The 18,642-nt window shown below is 39.1% G+C and overlaps 1 protein-coding gene across 2 annotated transcripts in view; it reads left to right on the forward strand.

Annotated features, from left to right (window-relative positions):
* AK9 (adenylate kinase 9) overlaps window positions 1–18,642 on the forward strand; it is a 135,710-nt gene that overhangs the window by 26,515 nt on the left and 90,553 nt on the right. For both annotated transcript variants that reach the window (XM_027604179.2, XM_027604180.2), the window contains exons 9-12: window positions 2,363–2,437; window positions 4,978–5,076; window positions 13,686–13,825; window positions 13,906–14,086. In XM_027604179.2, the coding sequence (XP_027459980.2) occupies window positions 2,363–2,437; window positions 4,978–5,076; window positions 13,686–13,825; window positions 13,906–14,086 (495 nt within the window). The remainder of the gene's footprint in view (window positions 1–2,362; window positions 2,438–4,977; window positions 5,077–13,685; window positions 13,826–13,905; window positions 14,087–18,642) is intronic.

Genomic DNA, 18,642 nt, shown 5'->3' on the forward strand with positions numbered 1-18,642 from the left:
GTTAAGAGACTATTTTGTAAAAACATTTTCAATCCATAATTTATGGGTTTATCAAAATAAATGTGCATTTAAGATGCATCTTTCATTCTAAAAGGGATTGTAATTTATTTAAATTGCAATTATCCCCAGATTGGTTTCTGTGGTTATCCCATTCAAAGTTGATTATATGTAAACATGATTAAGTCCATTACATATTGAAATAGGAAGGTTTTAATTAAAATAATTAGCATTTACAATATGATTACTAAAATTACAATTATGTGAAAAGCATATTTTATACGGTCAAAAGTCCAGGGCAGACTCTGCCAAATTTGTGTTGGAGATTTATTCAACAAACATTTATCAGACTTGGGTATTTGTCCACTACACCATGCTGAACAATGGAACTACAAAGACAAAAAACAGTCCTCAACTTGCCTCTTCCCATCTGATAGAGAAACTAAAAGGATTTGTTTCATGCTCTCTTATAAGGCTTATATATTTTTATAGACAAATGAGTGGATCATTTTCATTCTCATTGTCCACCCACAAAAGGGGACCAAATTTAATTTCTTTCTTATGTATGACTTTTATTCCTCCCTACCTCCTCTTCTATTCCTGGCCTTTAAACATAGCTTCTTAAGAGTACTTTGCATGTCTATCTATAATGTTCTTTCTTCCTTCAAACAGAAATATCCTGCAAACTCCTTAAATGGCTGGCACTGAGGTTGAAATAAAGCATGATTAAAATAAGGTTCAGAAAATTAGGAAACTATATTCACAGGCATGAGATAGTCTAAGGATAAGGACCAGGTCTCGCATCCTGGAAGCCAAAAACCTACATGACACTTGCTGAATAGTAAGATAATTGCCTTTTATGGTAATTCCAGGGTACTGGTGTGTGTAGAGGAAGGGGGAGAAAAGCCATAAAAGGTAGGAGCCTGCAATTCTAGTCTCCTCTGACCTGGCTGAGATGTCAATTCACTTAGGAGGCCAAATCACCAACATTCAGTGCTCCTCAAAAAGACATGAGAAAAGCAAATAGAAGCATCATTTTCTGGTTTATAGTCTGTTTCAGGAGTAATCCAAGGCCAAGTTCTCATTCCTATCTGTCTTGGAATCCCAACTTGACTTGTCGTCTGATTTGGTGTATATATTTTTAGTCTTAGGAATGTTTATACCCTTTGACTTAATAAGTCCACTCTTAAGATTCTAACTTAAGAAAAGAATCTGAATATAGAAAAGCAGTATGTACTTTCTTGTTCAGAATGTGGCTATTTATGTTTAAATAAATAATACTGGCATAATGTACCATCTAAAAGAAAAAGAAGCACTTAGAATCCAACCTCACATAATATTGTGAAAAACAAAATGCCCTGGACAGTTAAGGAGATGATTTTGTTCAAACTATTGTAATAGGGAGAACATTAGCTAATAGGGAGAACATTAACATTAACTAATTTCGTTTCTCAAGGAAAAGGAGTGGGACCTAGGGGTTTTATGGAGGCAGGTAAACAAGGGAGATATCCTCAAGTCTTAGGGAATGATGGAGAAGGATGAAGACAGATCTTATCCGAAACCTTGAGGAAAAGTAGAGATGTGTCTTATCTCTCAATCTTCCCTACTTTCTGGGAATACAGGGCTCAAATAGAGTTCAACATTGCCAATGTACAAACACGAAATCGGGTGGATTTTAGATTTTAATATTAAAAACAATAGTGGAAGAAAATTTAGAACAACATTAATATAATCTTGAGATAGAGAAAATCTAATTTAAGCAAGAAAGGCAATCCAGAAACAATGAAAGCATATAATTTATTATAAAAATGTTTTCTATTGTGGAAGATTCCATAAACAAAGTCAAAAAGATAAATCCTTTTTATCGTTAATGATAAAATACTGGTAATTGATATGGGTTAAAGACTTTCCATGAATGTTAGGGCAAAGAAACAAACTGATAAAAAAAACTGCACAGATGTTATGGTTAAACGGTGTACAGAGATAGATATCTAAATATTGAACTTCACCCATAGCTAGGGGAATAAAATGTAAAACAAACCAATTTCATTTTCAATTATCAGATTGGTAGAAATTATTCTATGAATATATGCAGAGAGATAGATGCCCCCAGACATTTTCTATTTGGAAGGACTCTAAAACATCAATGTAAAGAAAAACTGAAAAGAAAAAAATCAGAAAGAGAATAAAATTCACGATAAGACTAATTTAGTCTTTTGCAAAAGAGCACTTAAAATAATATACCTTATATCATGTATAAAGCAAACAACTTAGCTTTAAAGATTTCTTCATAGTATGTTAAGATTCTGATCTTGTGTTCAGTTTTGCCAGTGATCCTGGATTATAAGGTTTCTATTTTCTGCAGGAAGTAATGGCTGAACACAATTCCCAGTATCTCATTGAGCTAGATGGAAATAAACCCCCAGAGGAGCTCTTCATGGTAAGTGCAATGTTCATAAGAATATCCCAAGGTTTGGAAAATCAAAAAGTTACTGACTGGATTGTACTTATTTTAATAAACATCAAAAATATATTTACATTTTAACACCACTTACTTTTGGAAAATTCCTCTTGACCCTTAAATATATGATGTTATCCCTGTTCCTCTGTCCATGTTTAAATCAAAACTACATTTGAATTTAAAATCTCTGTGTAACAAAAAGTGCCTCAAAGAAAAGTAAAAGCAAACAATGGCCAATAAGCACATGATAAGATGCCTACCATGAGTCATTAGGGAAATGCAAACAAAAACCATAATGAGTTACCACTTCACACCCACTAAGATGGCTAAAAATCAAAAACAAACAAACAAAAACCACACAATAGCAAGTGTTTGTGAGGATGTGGAAAAATTGGAGCTCTCATATGTTGCTGGTGGGATTGTAAAATGGTGTGGCTGCTTTGGAAAATAGTTTGGTAGATCCTCATAAGTTAAACATGGAATTACCACACAACTCAGCAATCAACTTCTTAGTATATATACCCAAAATAATTGAAAACAGGTGTTCAAATGAAAACATACATGAAGATTCATGGCAGCACTATTTACAATAGCCAAAAGGTAGAAATAAGCCAAATGTCCATATACTGATGAATGGAAAAGTAAAATGTGGTGTATCTATACATTGGAACATCATTCAGCAATAAAACAGAATGAAGCTTTGATACATGCTACAACATAGATGAATCTTGAACACACACTAAGTAAAAGAAAAGTTACCAAAGGTCCCATATCATTTGATTCCATTTATATAAAATATCCAAAATAGGCAGACCTATCAAAATGGAAAATAGACTAGTGGTTGCCTGGGGTGAGGGTTACCACAATGGGAGATCTCAGAATTAACTTGGAGTGACTACTAATGGGTAAAGGGTTTCTTTTTGGGGCAATGAAAGTGTTCTAAGATTCATTGTGGTGATAGTTGTGCAAATCTATACTAAAAACCACTGAACTATATACTTTAAATGGGTGAATTATATGTGAATTGTTTCTCAGTGAAGCTGATTTTTTAATAAAGAATGTACTCCATGCTACTGTAGTCCATTCTACCTCACCGGACACTCTACATCTCTCATCTCTAGAGTTGGAGAATCTCACGGCTCACTCCTTGTGCTCTCTTCTCTCTCTGCCCTACTAAATGCTGGTAACTCTTAAATTCATGTTACTATCCCATACCTTTCCCCTGAATTCCACGCCTATATAATCAACTGCTACTCAGTGTATACAATTGGATGACTAGTAATTATCTCAGATTTAAGTGTGCAAGAAAAACCCTCTGATCCACTGTCACCACCACCCGCCCCAGATATGCTCTTCCCACAGTTTTCCCCTCTTGCTAAGTGTCGAATCCCCTCTTCAAGCTGCTCTTCTCTTTTTCTCACATCCCACATCCAAGCAGGCTTTTCCTTCAAAATATATCCAGAATTTGGATTTTACAATACAAGACACACTTCTCTCAAGGTAGAGGGCAGAAGCTCCGATAGGCCTGGCTGAAACTTGCCAAGCCTTGCCAGGCCTCATTTGCCAGTGGCACCCTGGCCTTTCTGCCCATTCCATTGGCCAAAACAAGTTACATGGAGAAGTTCAATACCAGTGAGATAGGGAAGTGTATTCTACCCACAGTGAGCTAGGGAATTAACAAGTGAAGAGAGGGAAGGATAAATTATGAACAAATAATACAATCTACCACAGATGACCATTCTCCATCAGAACTTTGTCGATCCACCATCTCTCACCTCAGAGTCAATGTTTCATATCCTTCTGCAAGGTGTCCCTGTTAGTTTCTAATTCTGACATAGTAAAGTACCACAAATTAGGTGGTTTAAAATGATAGAAACTTATTTTCTTATAGTTCTGGAGGCTAAATATAAAAAATCTAGGTGTTGGTAGGGCCCTGCTCCCTCCAAAGCCTCTAGAGGATGATCCAACATTTCCTCTTCCAGCTTCTGGTGGTCCCAAGCATCTCTTGGATCATGGCAGCATAACTCTGATCTCTGCCTCCATCTTGACATGGCTGTATTCCCTCTGCCAGAACAGGTCCCACTGAGCTAGACCTCTAAGGTCATGAATATTTGGGGACCAGAGGGCAGACTTTATGGGTTGAATTGTGTTCCCCCAGAAGATATGTTGCGGTCCTAACTCCCAATACCTATGAATGTGACCTTATTTGGAAATAGGATCTTTTCAGATATAAACAAGTTAAGGTGAGTTCATACTGCATTAGTCTGGGCCCTAACCTAATATGGCAGGTATCCTTATAAGAGAAGAGACTCAGACACATAGGGAGAAGATGCCTATGTGACAACAAAGGCAGAGATTGGAGTGATACATCTACAAGCCAGGGAACACCAAAGATTGCCAGCAAACCACCGGGAGGTAGAGGCAAGGAAGTATTCTACACATAAGCTCATCACTGTTTTAGAATATTTGAGATGTTCAAATGTCAACGTATTTAAATATTTGTTCTTTAACAAATTTAGACAGTTATGGACCGACTTAAATATCTGAACCTAAAAAGAGCAGCTGTTTTGACTAAACTTCAGAGTGCAGAGGAAGAAATTACAGACATAATGGAAAATGTAAGTTATTTTTAACTGTTGGAAAGTCTATCTTTTCACTACATGTTGTGACCTTAATTTAATATATCCTTTCAAAGTATAAAAAGAGCTTCAGGTTACCTTTCATAAAAATGGATTTGATGAGAAGCTATAATATCAGCACAATATTTTTGTGAACACTAAAGAAAAGTTTTGAAACAAAGACAATAAAATCAGAACAATTTACCACAAGAATAATAAGAAAGAAACCCAAGTTCATTTTTAGAATTTTGTAACACCAAAGGAAGCAAAGACATAAAAGCCCTCAACTCTAGAAGCACTTGTTAATTCCTTCAATCATTCAACCCTTTTTTTTATAACTACTATGTTCCTGACACTGATGTATTATGGATATGACAGTGATCAAATTATAATTGCTAAGTGCTAAATAAGCTCTCAGGCCTTTTTTTTTAAAATAAGATGTTATTTATTTTAGAGAGAGAGAGTGAGAGAATGAGCATGAGTGGGGGCGGGGCAGGGGAGGAGAATCTTCAAGCAGACTCCCTGCTGAGTGCAGAGCCCAGCACAGGACTCCATCCCACGACCCATGAGATCCTGCCCTGAGCTGAAACCAAGAGTCAGATGCCTACCTGACTGATCCACTCAGGCCCCCCATTCTCAGGCCTTTAATTGGAGGATTTGATCCACTCTGAGAAGTTTAGTTTCATCTATATGAATAGAAATTGAAAATCAAATACTAGAATCATAAATAGATATCATAATTCAGGTAAAATAATCTTTGAAGGAAGAAGTTATTTTGTGATCCTGTACCATGTCATCACTAGATCTTAAGCACAGCTGCAATATGTACTGGGACTTTAGTTACCTAGTGCTAAAGAGGAAGAAAGGTGAGCCTGATCAGAGAGTCTGTGTGCTGAGCCTCCTCTTCCAGGTCATCATCGAAGGAAAAATTTAAAGTATCCATAAAACCTGGGGGAATTTCCCAGATAGAAATTTTGTCCTTAGAAATTATTGGATGTGGGGTGCCTGGTGACTCAGTCAGTAGAGCATGTGACTCTTGATCTCAGGGTTGTGAGTTTAAGCCCCACACAGGGCATGGAGCCTACTTAAAAAAAAATTGTTGTATGCGTAGGCCTAAGGTTATAGTTCATAAGATATATGACTGAAGATGCCTCCCCTGTTTTTCATGAAAGGGCAGAAGTTATGACTGCGTATACTGGGGTCATTATTCATATCCCTTAAGCAGTATTTCTCCCTGACAGCTCAATTCATCTCCAAAAGAATCACCTAGGAAGCTTCCTACAAATATCGATTCCTTAGACTCAGATTCCAGATCAATTGAACTAGAATGTCTGGAGGTGGGGGGCGCCTGGGTGGCTCAGATGGTTAAGCATCTGCCTTCAGCTCAGGTCATGGTCCTGGGGTCCTGGGATCGAGCCCTGCATCGGGCTCCCTGCTCAGTGGGAAGCCTGCTTCTCCCTCTCCCACTCTCCCTGCTTGTGTTCCCTCTCTCACTGTGTATCTCTCTGTCAAATAAATAAATAAAATCTTTAAAAAAAATAGAATGTCTGGAGGTGGGACCTAGAAATGTATTTTTACAAGATCCATAGAGGATTCCTATACCCACTTAAGTTTAAGAACCCCTACTTTAAGTTTGGGACACTGAGGGTTGCCTGGGTGGCTCAGTCGGTTAAGCCTCTGCCTTCTGCTCGAGTCATGATTTCCAGGTTCTGCGATCAAGCCCCACATTGGTCTTCCTGCTCAGTGGGAAGCCTGCTTCTCCCTCTCCCTCTGCCCTTGCCCCACACCCCACCACACACACACTTGTGCTTTCTCTCTCTCTCTCTCTCATAAATAAATAAAATCTTTAAAAATAAATAAATAAATTTTGGGACACTGAGGGAGCCTGACTGATCAAGGTTGATTAAACTTGAAGCTCCTATATTTCAGAGAACTTTAAAAGGATACCCTTCAGCTAAAGGTAGGTGATTTTTAGAAAACCAGTGTAATGGGAATATATAAAGGAATGACTCCTAGCCCTGACAGCCCAGTGGTATCATCTAGGAAGCTCTTTAAATATATTAATGCCCAGACCAATTAAAACAGAATCTGGGATAAGACTCTGGCATTAATTAAAACAGGGTATCAAGTCATACCAAAGGTACAGGCAAAAAAAAAAAAATAGATAAATTGGACTTCACCAAAATAAAAAATATTTGTTCATCAAAGGACACTATCAATGGAGTGAAAAGATAGCCCACAGAATGGGAGCAGATATTTGTGAATCATATTATCTGATGAGGGATTAATATCCAGAACATATAAAGAACTCCTACAACTCAACAATAATAAAACAACCCAATTCAAAAATGCACAAAGACCTAAATAGACATTTCTCCAAAGATTTACAAATGGCTAATAAACATATGGAAAGATATTTAACATAACTAGTTATTAGGAAAATGCAAATCTAAACTATAATGAAATACTACTTTATAACCATTAGGATGGCTGTTATCCAAAAAACAGAAAATAAGTGTTGTCAAGATGGAGAAAAATTAGAATGTTTGTGCATTGTTGATGGGGATGTAAAATGATGTAACACTATGTGAAACAGTTTGGTGGGTCCTCAAAATGTTAAATACAGACTTACCATACAACCTAGCAATTCCACTCCTAGGTATATACCCAAACAAACTGAAAGCAGGGACTCAAACAGATACTTGTACACCGATGTTCATAGCCACTTTATTCACAATAGTCAGAAGGTAAAATTAACCCAAATGTCCATCAAAGGATGAATGGATAACAGTGATATATATATAGATATATATACACCTACACACGCGTGAGCACACGCACACACACTGAAATGTTATTCAGCCTTAAAAAGGAATGAAATTCTGACACATGCTAAAGTATGGATGAAACTTGGAAACATGCCAAGTGATGCAAGCCAGACACAAAAGACAAATATGATTCTACTTATATGAGAAAGAGTGGAATGGGGAGTTATTGTTTAATGGGTACAGAGCTTCTGTTTGGGTTAATGAAAAAGTTCTGGAAATGGATAATGGTGATGGTCACAACGTTGTCAGTGTACTTCATGCCACTGAATTGTACACTTAAAGATATTTAAAATGGTAAAGTTCATGTTATATATATTGTACCATAATTAAAAAAATATAACCCCAAAACCTCCTTGCAGATTCTACTGTGCAACCAGGGATGGGGACCACTGGTTTAAAGGGATGAAGAGACACAAAGGTGTCATTTGTGAGCTCAAACTCCCTGGTGAAGAGTGTGAGACCTGTAACATCTGATGAGCTGTTGGAGAGGAGGGGGATGTGTGGGAGGGGAGGTGGGCGGGGATGGGGGGGTTGTGGTGGGAGGAAGGACAGTGTCAGGCTGGCACCCAGCACAGTAGATGGTAACAGCATTGATTTTTGAATCAGACAGATCTAGATTTGAATTCCAGATCTAAAGCTTACCAGATCTGTGACTTTTCTTAACCCTACCCTTTATTCAGTCATTAAAAAAGGGATGATAGGGGTGCCTGCATGGCTCAGTTGGCTGAGCATTTGCCTTCGGCTCAGGTCATGATTCTGGGGTCCTGGGATGAAGCCCCGCTTCAGGCTCCTTGCTCGCCCAGAAGCCTGCTTCTCCCTCTGCCTGCCTCTCTCCCTCCTTGTGCTCTCTCTCTCTGACAAATAAAATCTTTTTAAAAATATTTTTTTTAAAAAAGGGATGATAACCCCTACCATACAGTGTTATTATAAGGATTATATGAGATGATGCTTGCGAAGTTCCCAGAACCAATGGTAATATTCAGAATATCAGAGAGCTGTATTGCAGGGCAAGGCTGGCTTCATGCGCTAGCAACCCATGCAGCCACGCAGGACCCCATCCTTAGCAGAGCCCCACGGTTTGCTTAATGAAATTCTTTATAACTTTAGAACAAGGGTCCTGCATTGCCATTTTGTGCTGGGCCTGGTGACTTAGCTGACGGAGAGCAGGGACTCCCACCCAACCGCAACAGCGCTGGCAGTGGAGCTGAGAATCTCTGCTGTGCTGGGCATTAACTCTCTAGTTACTGGATCATGGAAGGGTCCAGAAGTTCTTCAGCAAGAGGCTCAAGTGGAAAGAGAGCTTGAGTGTACTGGCTGTAGCTGCCAGCTCTGACCTGCCTGGCTGTGTCCGAGGGCCCTCTCACAAGATCCTCGGGGTCAGTCTCTCAGTCTGTCTGGAAGGGGAGCCTCCAGTCTTCTGATGAAAGAAGTGGTGGCAAGATTGAGGGAAAGTTGGCTGACTGAGTGAAATGGGGAGTAGCTCTGGCCCCTAGCACGTCCTTTTCAAGGTTTTCAACCAATGCCCCTGTCTTTTGCTCTCTGTCACCCCCTCCAGAGGTACCTGATGTCAACAGGTCCTGAATCCCTCTAGGATTTTGCAGAGTGAATCAACTTGTTTCGTGTCCCCAGCCCATCTCACACCCATCCCTGCCACCACAGACACTGAGCCCTCACTTTTCTCCAACTTAAGTCCGTTTCCACCATCCATCTGCTTTCTAGCTTATGAAAATGTGTAGCCGTGCTGATCAGCTGTCAACTCGTCTGGTGTTCCCTCCCATCCTGTGTTCTTGCGAGTTCATTCCTTTTTGCATTCTCTACTATCAATTCTGTGAAGTTTTAGGAAAGCAGCAAATACAAATACATATGTTCAGTCGGCCTTGTTTAACCAGAGGCAGTCCTGAGCATTTTTAGACTAATATCAAACTCATTGGAAAGCTCATTTTTTTCATTGCCCCTCAGCACCTACTAGACATGCGGCCTCAGGGCTTGAGGTTGAAAGAGGAGTATGGTTTGCTATTTAAACACGTTTCCTTTGAGAGAATACCCACTGTCTGCTAGTCAAACACTTTTCCCGAGTTTGGACAAGAAATAAGTTTAAGGAAACAGTGACTGCCTTCTGTCTTAACTAGATACATTTCAGTCCCTAGTTCATTTTAGACTCCATGGAGAAGGGTGGTAGCCCAAGGTGGCCCACTGATGAGCTCCTCTGTCTCATGCACCTCCTGTAAGCATCGACAGTTTCCCTAACATTTAGCTACTTCTTTCAGCCTTCAATTCGGACATTCATGCAGCATCCCTGCAGCGTGCATGCCTCTTTGCTCTCTGATGCAACAGTGGTTCAGGCAAGACCATAGCTCCCATTTTCATCTTTCCTCCACAGTCAGCCCTGGAACCAGCAGGTACACATGATATCTATGTCTGAAGGTTGGAGAGAGCTAACCTGGACCCTTTTCCCCCAGCAGTAGCCCACCATGCCCCCTCTCCCTAATTCTCTCGTCCCCTGCAACCTGCAGTCTCGAGAAGTGGCTCTTAACTTCTCTGGAGGTCACCAACAGAAGATTGCTGAGGGAGACTTTATATTTTAAGAACAACAGAAGGGCTAAGTAAATGCAAAAAAAAAAAAAAGCCATCTGTATATCATCATACTATTTAAAAATTTAGTTAAATTGGCTAAGAATCTGGTACATTTTCAAACCTTTTCTTTTTTTCTTTTAGAGAGAGCATGCATGAGCATGCAAGTGGGGGTGGAGGCAGAGGAAGGAGAAGGAGAATCTTAAGCAGGCTCCATGCTGGGCATGGAGCCGGATGCAGGGCTCCATCTCACGACCCTAAGATCATGACCTGAGCTGAAATCAAGAGTCGGACACTTAACCGACCGAGCCACCCAGGTACCCCAAACCTTTCCAATAAGAATTTTTCCAAATCAGATAATAAAAAACACTCTATCTACCTTATGTTCATTCTACCTTATAATGGAAAATGCTTGATAAAATTTAAAACAAGGTCTTGGGGAACCTGGGTGGCTCAGTCATTAAGCGTCTGCCTTTGGCTCAGGTCATGATCTCAGGGTCCTGGGATCAAGCCCTGCATTGGGCTCCCTGCTGAGCAGGGAGTCTGCTTCTCCTTCTCTCCCTCTCCCCCTCTCTCTCATGAGAACTCTCTCTCAAATAAATAAATAAATTTTTAAAAAATAGTCTATTCCAAAAAAAGAAAGAAAGCAAGCAACTAAGCAAAGGCCTCATAAACCCAAATCAGGAGCATGGTTACCGCATCTTCTCCTTCTCCACTCCCCCTGCTTGTGCTCCTGCTCTTGCTATCTGTCTCTCTCTCTCTGTCAAATAAATAAAATCTTTAAAAATAAATAAATAAATAATTTATTTTTTTTAATTTGTTATTAACATATGATATGTTATTTGTTTCAGGGGTACAGGTCAGTGATTCATCAGTCTTACACAATTCACAGTGCTCGCCATAGTACCTATGCTCCCCATTGTCCATCACCCAGCCACCCCATCCCTCCCACCCCCCACAACTCCAGCAACCCTCAGTTTGTTTCCTGAGATTAAGAGTCTCTTATGGTTTGTCTCCCTCTTCAATTTCATCTTGTTTCATTTTTCCCTCCCTTCCCCTATGATCCTCTGTCTTGTTTCTCAAATTCCTCATATCAGTGAGATGATATGATACATGTCTTTCTGATTGACTTATTTCACTTAACATAATACCCTGTAGTTCCATCCATGTCGGTGTAAATGGAAAGATTTCAGTTTTTTGGATGGCTGCATAATATTCCATTGTATATATATACCACATCTTCTTTATCCATTCATCTGTTGATGGACATCTTGGCTCTTTCCATAGTTTGGCTATTGTGGACATTGCTGCTATAAACATTGGGGTGCACGTACCCCTTCGGATCACTACATTTGTATCTTTGGGGTAAATACCCAGTAGTGCAATTGCTGGGTCGTGGGGTAGCTCTATTTTCAACTGTTTGAGGAACCTCCATACTGTTTTCCAGAGTGGCTACACCAGCTTGCATTCCCACCAACAGTGTAGGAGGGTTCCCCTTTCTCCACAACCTCACCAACATCTGTCGTTTCCTGACTTGTTAATTTTAGCCATTCTGACTGGTGTGAGGTGGTATCTCATTGAGGTTTTGATTTGGATTTCCCTGGTGCCGAGCGATGTTGAGCACTTTTTCATGTGTCTGTTGGCCATTTGGATGTCTTCTTTGCAAAAATGTCTGTTCATGTCTTCTGCCCATTTCTTGATTGGATTATTTGTTCTTTGGGTGCTGAGTTTGATAAGTTCTTTATAGATTTTGGATACTAGCCCTTTATCTGATATGTCATTTGCAAGTATCTTCTCCCATTCTGTCGGTTGTCTTTTGGTTTTGTGGACTGTTTCTTTTGCTGTGCAAAAGCTTTTTATCTTGATGAAGTCCCAATAGTTCATTTTTGCCCTTGCTTCCCTTGCCTTTGGCGATGTTTCTAGGAAGAAGTTGCTGCAGCTGAGGTCGAAGAGGTTGCTGTCTCAAGGATCTTGATGGATTCCTGTCTCACATTTAGGTCTTTCATCCATTTTGAGTCTATTTTTGTGTGTGGTGTAAGGAAATGGTCCAGTTTCATTCTTCTGCATGTGGCTGTCCAATTTTCCCAACACCATTTGTTGAAAAGACTGTCTTTTTTTCCATTGGACACTCTTTCCTGCTTTGTCGAAGATGAGTTGACCATAGAGTTGAGGGTCCATTTCTGGGCTCTCTATTCTGTTCCATTGATCTGTGTGTCTGTTTTTGTGCCAGTACCATACCGTCTTGATGATGACAGCTTTGTAATAGAGCTTGAAGTGCGGAATTGTGATGCTACCAGGTTTGCTTTTCTTTTTCAACATTCCTCTGGCTATTCGGGGTCTTTTCTGGTTCCATACAAATTTTAGGATTATTTGTTCCATTTCTTTGAAAAAAGTGGATGGTATTTTGATAGGGATTGCACTGAATGTGTAGATTGCTCTAGGTAGCATAGACATTTTCACAACATTTCTTCTTCCAATCCATGAGCATGTAACGTTTTCCATTTCTTTGTGTCTTCCTCAATTTATTTCATGAGTATTCTATAGTTTTCTGAGTATAGATCCTTTGCCTCTTTGGTTAGATTTATTCCTAGGTATCTTATGGTTTTGAGTGCAGTTGTAAATGGGATCGACTCCTTAATTTCTCTTTCTTCTGTCTTGTTGTTGGTGTATAGAAATGCCACTGATTTCTGTGCATTGATTTTATATCCTGCCACTTTACTGAATTCCTGTATGAGTTCTAGCAGTTTTGGGGTGGAGTCTTTTAGGTTTTCCACATAAAGTATCGTATCATCTGCAAAAAGTGAGAGTTTAATAAATAAAATTTAAAACAAGGTCTTAACTATTTGTCTTACTAAATTTTGGACAAGTACAGAATGGTTGCAATTTTTTTAAAGATTTTATTTATTTATTTGACAGAGAGAGAGCCAAGCAGGGGGAGCAGCAGGCAGAGGGAGAAACAGGCTCCCCACTGAGCAGGGAGCCCGATGAGGGACTCAATCCCAGGATCCTGGGATCATGACCTGAGCCGACAGCAGACACTTAATCCACTGAGCCACCCAGAATGGTTGCAATTAAGAAAAAAGCCAAAATTTGCTTTCCAAATTATCTCGTAAACAGTAAGGCACTATTAAATAAGAAAGGAAATACTTACTACTGGTAATTTTAGCAAAACTATGCCCACATTTTTAGTGTCGTATTTGTTATTAATAGGATGAGCTGTTCCGTACTCTGGCATCTTATAAACTTATCGCACCAAGATATAGATGGCAGAGAAGCCGATGGGGACGAACATGTCCTGTGACTCTCAAAGAAGGTAACATTTTTCCAGGATTACCAGATTTTTCTGTGAGGTAAGTAAGATTTTCAAAACTTAATTCGAAAACCTGCCCACACCTCTTTTCAGTTGTTTATGATTATGGCATATTTTAAGTTTTCTAGGTAAAATATACTGTCTTTCAACAGAAGAAGCATTAAAAACATTTTTATTGAACCCACGTCCCTATCTTCTTCCACCTATGCCGGCACCACCATTTAAAGTGTTCATATTTGGGCCTCAATCTTCAGGGAAAACAACACTTTGCAATTTGCTTGCGGAAAATTACAAAGGAAAGGTAACTACTTACCCAGCTAGCTAGCTACCTGTCTATACTTGATTATAATTTGTAGGACTTTGGGATTCACAGGATTTCTCCGTTTTCTTAATTTTGCACTGTCAGTTGGGTAATTGTCCCACAGGGCTCAGAGTAGGGAAGGCCTCCTTCTGGCTGCTTGCTGTGGCTGCTGAAACCACAACGTCTCCCTGCTTCCCAACAGCCCCCAGACTTCACTGGTACGTCATGCAGGCTGTGCCACCAATGACCTGCTTTGGTTTCACTCGTCTCCTATTTCCTGGTCCCAGTTCTCCCAACTCTCTGTCCCTCTCCCCACACAGTCACTCCTGCCATCATTCTTAGTATCTGCAAAGATCCCCCTCTTTGGTGACACAAACCCTGGCTTGTCAATTCCTTGGCCTCTCTCCTCATGGATCTTGTTCTCCACCCTGAGTAAAGGGAAGAGAAATTATTTTTAGTTTAGACCAGAATGATAGCAGTAGAGGTGGTGAGAAGCAGGCAGATTGGGGATATGATTGGAAGACAGATCCCAAGTATTTCATGAGGGATTGGAATGGAGAGTATTTCTGTGAAGGCCAGAGTGCTGGAGCAGAGAGCAAAAAGGGGAAGGCCTAAGATGACGGGGCAGAAGGTCTAATCAGAGCGATGCAGCCCCGGGAAGGGCTGTGAACTGATTCCAAGTGCTATTCCTTTGAATGCAGGGATAACATTTTCTATTTGCTCTTAACTTTTTATTGTAAAATATTACAAACAGAAAAGTAAAGCTCAGTAAATTATCACAAAACAAACCCCCATATAACCACCACCCAGGTCAAATAAGGGCCACCACCCTGGAAGCCCCGTCATGTCTATTCCCAATATCAGTTCTCTTACTCCTTCCGCAAGGGTAACTGCTGCCCTGAACTTTTTATGGCATTCACTCCTGTTCTTTTCTCTTGTGGTTTTACCATGTGAGTGCACATCTAAATGTCATAGTTAGTTTTGCATATTTTCTTAACTTTCTAGACTTAAACAATGTATGTTCCTTGTGCCTGGCTTTTTTCACTTCACATTATGATTGTGATATTTATGCATGTTATTTCTACGTGTTACTGCATATAGCTACAGTTCATGCATTTTTTTAGTATATTCTCTTGATTGAATTATACTATAATTTATTTATCCATTTGAGTATTAATAAAACTTGGGTTGATTCCAGTTTGGGTATCACAAATAATATTGCTATAAACATTCTCGTACATGTTTCATGGGGCACACATGATATCTTTATATATTCTGGAGGTATATCTAGCAGTAAAATTCCTGGGACATAGATTATGCATACATTCAACTTGTGTAAATAATGCCAAACTGTTTTCCAAACTAATTCTATCAGTTTACAACTCTATCAGCAGTGTGTGAGAGTTCTGTTATTCCACATTCCTGCCAACTTTCATTATGGTCAGTCTTTTTAATTTAAGCCATTCTAGTCGATGTATCTCAGTGGTTTTAATTTGCATTTACCTGAAAATAATGAGGTTAAACATTTTTTTCTTTTGTTTATTGGTCATTCAGATATTTTCTTTTTAAAGTATTTGTTCAAGTCTGTTACCCTTTTGAAATTTTTTTTGCATGTTATTGGTAGGAATTCCTTATATTGTCTATATAGAAGTTCTTTTTTGATAATAAGCATTATGAATATTTTCTACCACTCTGTGGTTTACCATTTCATATTATATTACAGTATGTGTCAGACAAAGTAATTATAATTTTAAAATATAAAGGGCGCTTACGAATCAATATGCAGATGAAGCCCCAATGGAAAAAAAATAGCGAATACGCAATTCACAAAATAATAGAGTAGAATAGCCACTAATCATGAGAAAAGGATTATCACCTCCCTGATAACCAGAGAGGTGCCAAAAAACCAGAGAGATACCATGTTGGAGTTGAAAGAACACTATTAACACCCAATATTGATCTCCCCATCTTAGGATGGGGAGAAGTACATTTTCATATACTGCTGGTGAGACTATAACCATTAGGGATGATAATTAGAAATATGTAAGAGCCTAAAGTCCATACGTATCCTTTGAACTGTCAATTCTATTTTACAAATTTTTAAGAAACTATAAAAGATATATACATAACTGTGTTCATCATAGCCTAGTTTATAATAGCAAAAACATGTATAAGTAAGTATATATTATCAGCATTTGCGTTAAAAAGGTGTAATATGTTCATCCTGATACAATACTGTGCATCCACTAAAAAATGATGGTGTAGATGTATATTTTTTGGCATGAAATAAAGTAATACAGACATATTGAAGGAAAAGCAAAATGGAATCTAGAAGTATGGAAATATTATTTGGTTTATTGGTCATTCAGATATTCTCTTTTTAAAGTATTTGTTCAAGTCTGTTACCCATTTGAAATTTTTTTTGCATGTTATTGGTAGGAATTCCTTATATTGTCTATATAGAAGTTCTTTTTTGATAATAAGCATTATGAAGACTTTCTACCACTCTGTGGTTTACCATTTCATAAAAGGCATATAGAAATCTACTTCTAAGATCTTAATATCCAGTATGAAGTTTATTATCTACCTTACACTGGACTTATATTCAGAATATATATAGAATTTTTAAATTTTTTTTATGTTATATTAATCACCATACATTACATCATTAGTTTTTGATGTAGGGTTCCATGATTCATTGTTTGCATATAACACCCAGTGCTCTATTCAGTATGTGCCCTCTTTAATACCCATCACCAGCCTAACACATCCCCCCACCCCCTCCCCTCTAGAACCCTCAGTTTGTTTCTCAGAGTCCATAGTTTCTCATGGTTCTTCTCCCCCTCCAATTTCCCCCCCTTCATTTTCCCCTTCCTGCTATCTTCTTCTTTTTTATTTTTTTTTAACATATAATGTATTACTTGTTTCAGAGGTACAGGTCTGTGATTCAACAGTCTTACACAATTCACAGCACTCACCATAGCACATACCCTCCCCCATATCTATCACCCAGCCACCCCATCCCTCGCACCCCCCCACCACTCCAGCAACCCTCAGTTTGTTTCCTGAGATTAAGAATTCCTCATATCAGTGAGGTCATATGATAAGTGTCTTTCTCTGATTGACTTATTTCACTCAGCATAATACCCTCCAGTTCCATCCACGTCATTGCAAATGGCAAGATTTCATTCCTTTTGATGGCTGCATAATATTCCATTGTGTGTGTGTTTGTGTGTGTGTGTGTGTGTGTGTGTGTGTGTGTGTGTGTGTGTGTGTATACACCACATCTTCTTTATCCATTCATCTGTTGATGGACATCTTGGCTCTTTCCATAGTTTGACTATTGTGGACATTGCTGCTATAAACATTGGGGTGCACGTACCCCTTCGGATCACTACATTTGTATCTTTGGGGTAAATACCCAGTAGTGCAATTGCTGGGTCGTGGGGTAGCTCTATTTTCAACTGTTTGAGGAACCTCCATACTGTTTTCCAGAGTGGCTACACCAGCTTGCATTCCCACCAACAGTGTAGGAGGGTTCCCCTTTCTCCACAACCTCACCAACATCTGTCGTTTCCTGACTTGTTAATTTTAGCCATTCTGACTGGTGTGAGGTGGTATCTCATTGAGGTTTTGATTTGGATTTCCCTGGTGCCGAGCGATGTTGAGCACTTTTTCATGTGTCTGTTGGCCATTTGGATGTCTTCTTTGCAAAAATGTCTGTTCATGTCTTCTGCCCATTTCTTGATTGGATTATTTGTTCTTTGGGTGCTGAGTTTGATAAGTTCTTTATAGATTTTGGATACTAGCCCTTTATCTGATATGTCATTTGCAAGTATCTTCTCCCATCCTGTCGGTTGTCTTTTGGTTTTGTGGACTGTTTCTTTTGCTGTGCAAAAGCTTTTTATCTTGATGAAGTCCCAATAGTTCATTTTTGCCCTTGCTTCCCTTGCCTTTGGCGATGTTTCTAGGAAGAAGTTGCTGCAGCTGAGGTCGAAGAGGTTGCTGTCTCAAGGATCTTGATGGATTCCTGTCTCACATTTAGGTCTTTCATCCATTTTGAGTCTATTTTTGTGTGTGGTGTAAGGAAATGGTCCAGTTTCATTCTTCTGCATGTGGCTGTCCAATTTTCCCAACACCATTTGTTGAAAAGACTGTCTTTTTTTCCATTGGACACTCTTTCCTGCTTTGTCGAAGATGAGTTGACCATAGAGTTGAGGGTCCATTTCTGGGCTCTCTATTCTGTTCCATTGATCTGTGTGTCTGTTTTTGTGCCAGTACCATACTGTCTTGATGATGACAGCTTTGTAATAGAGCTTGAAGTGCGGAATTGTGATGCTACCAGGTTTGCTTTTCTTTTTCAACATTCCTCTGGCTATTCGGGGTCTTTTCTGGTTCCATACAAATTTTAGGATTATTTGTTCCATTTCTTTGAAAAAAGTGGATGGTATTTTGATAGGGATTGCACTGAATGTGTAGATTGCTCTAGGTAGCATAGACATTTTCACAACATTTCTTCTTCCAATCCATGAGCATGTAACGTTTTCCATTTCTTT

This window comes from Zalophus californianus, chromosome 7 (assembly GCF_009762305.2).
Source record: "Zalophus californianus isolate mZalCal1 chromosome 7, mZalCal1.pri.v2, whole genome shotgun sequence".
Taxonomy (NCBI): Eukaryota; Metazoa; Chordata; class Mammalia; order Carnivora; family Otariidae; genus Zalophus; species Zalophus californianus.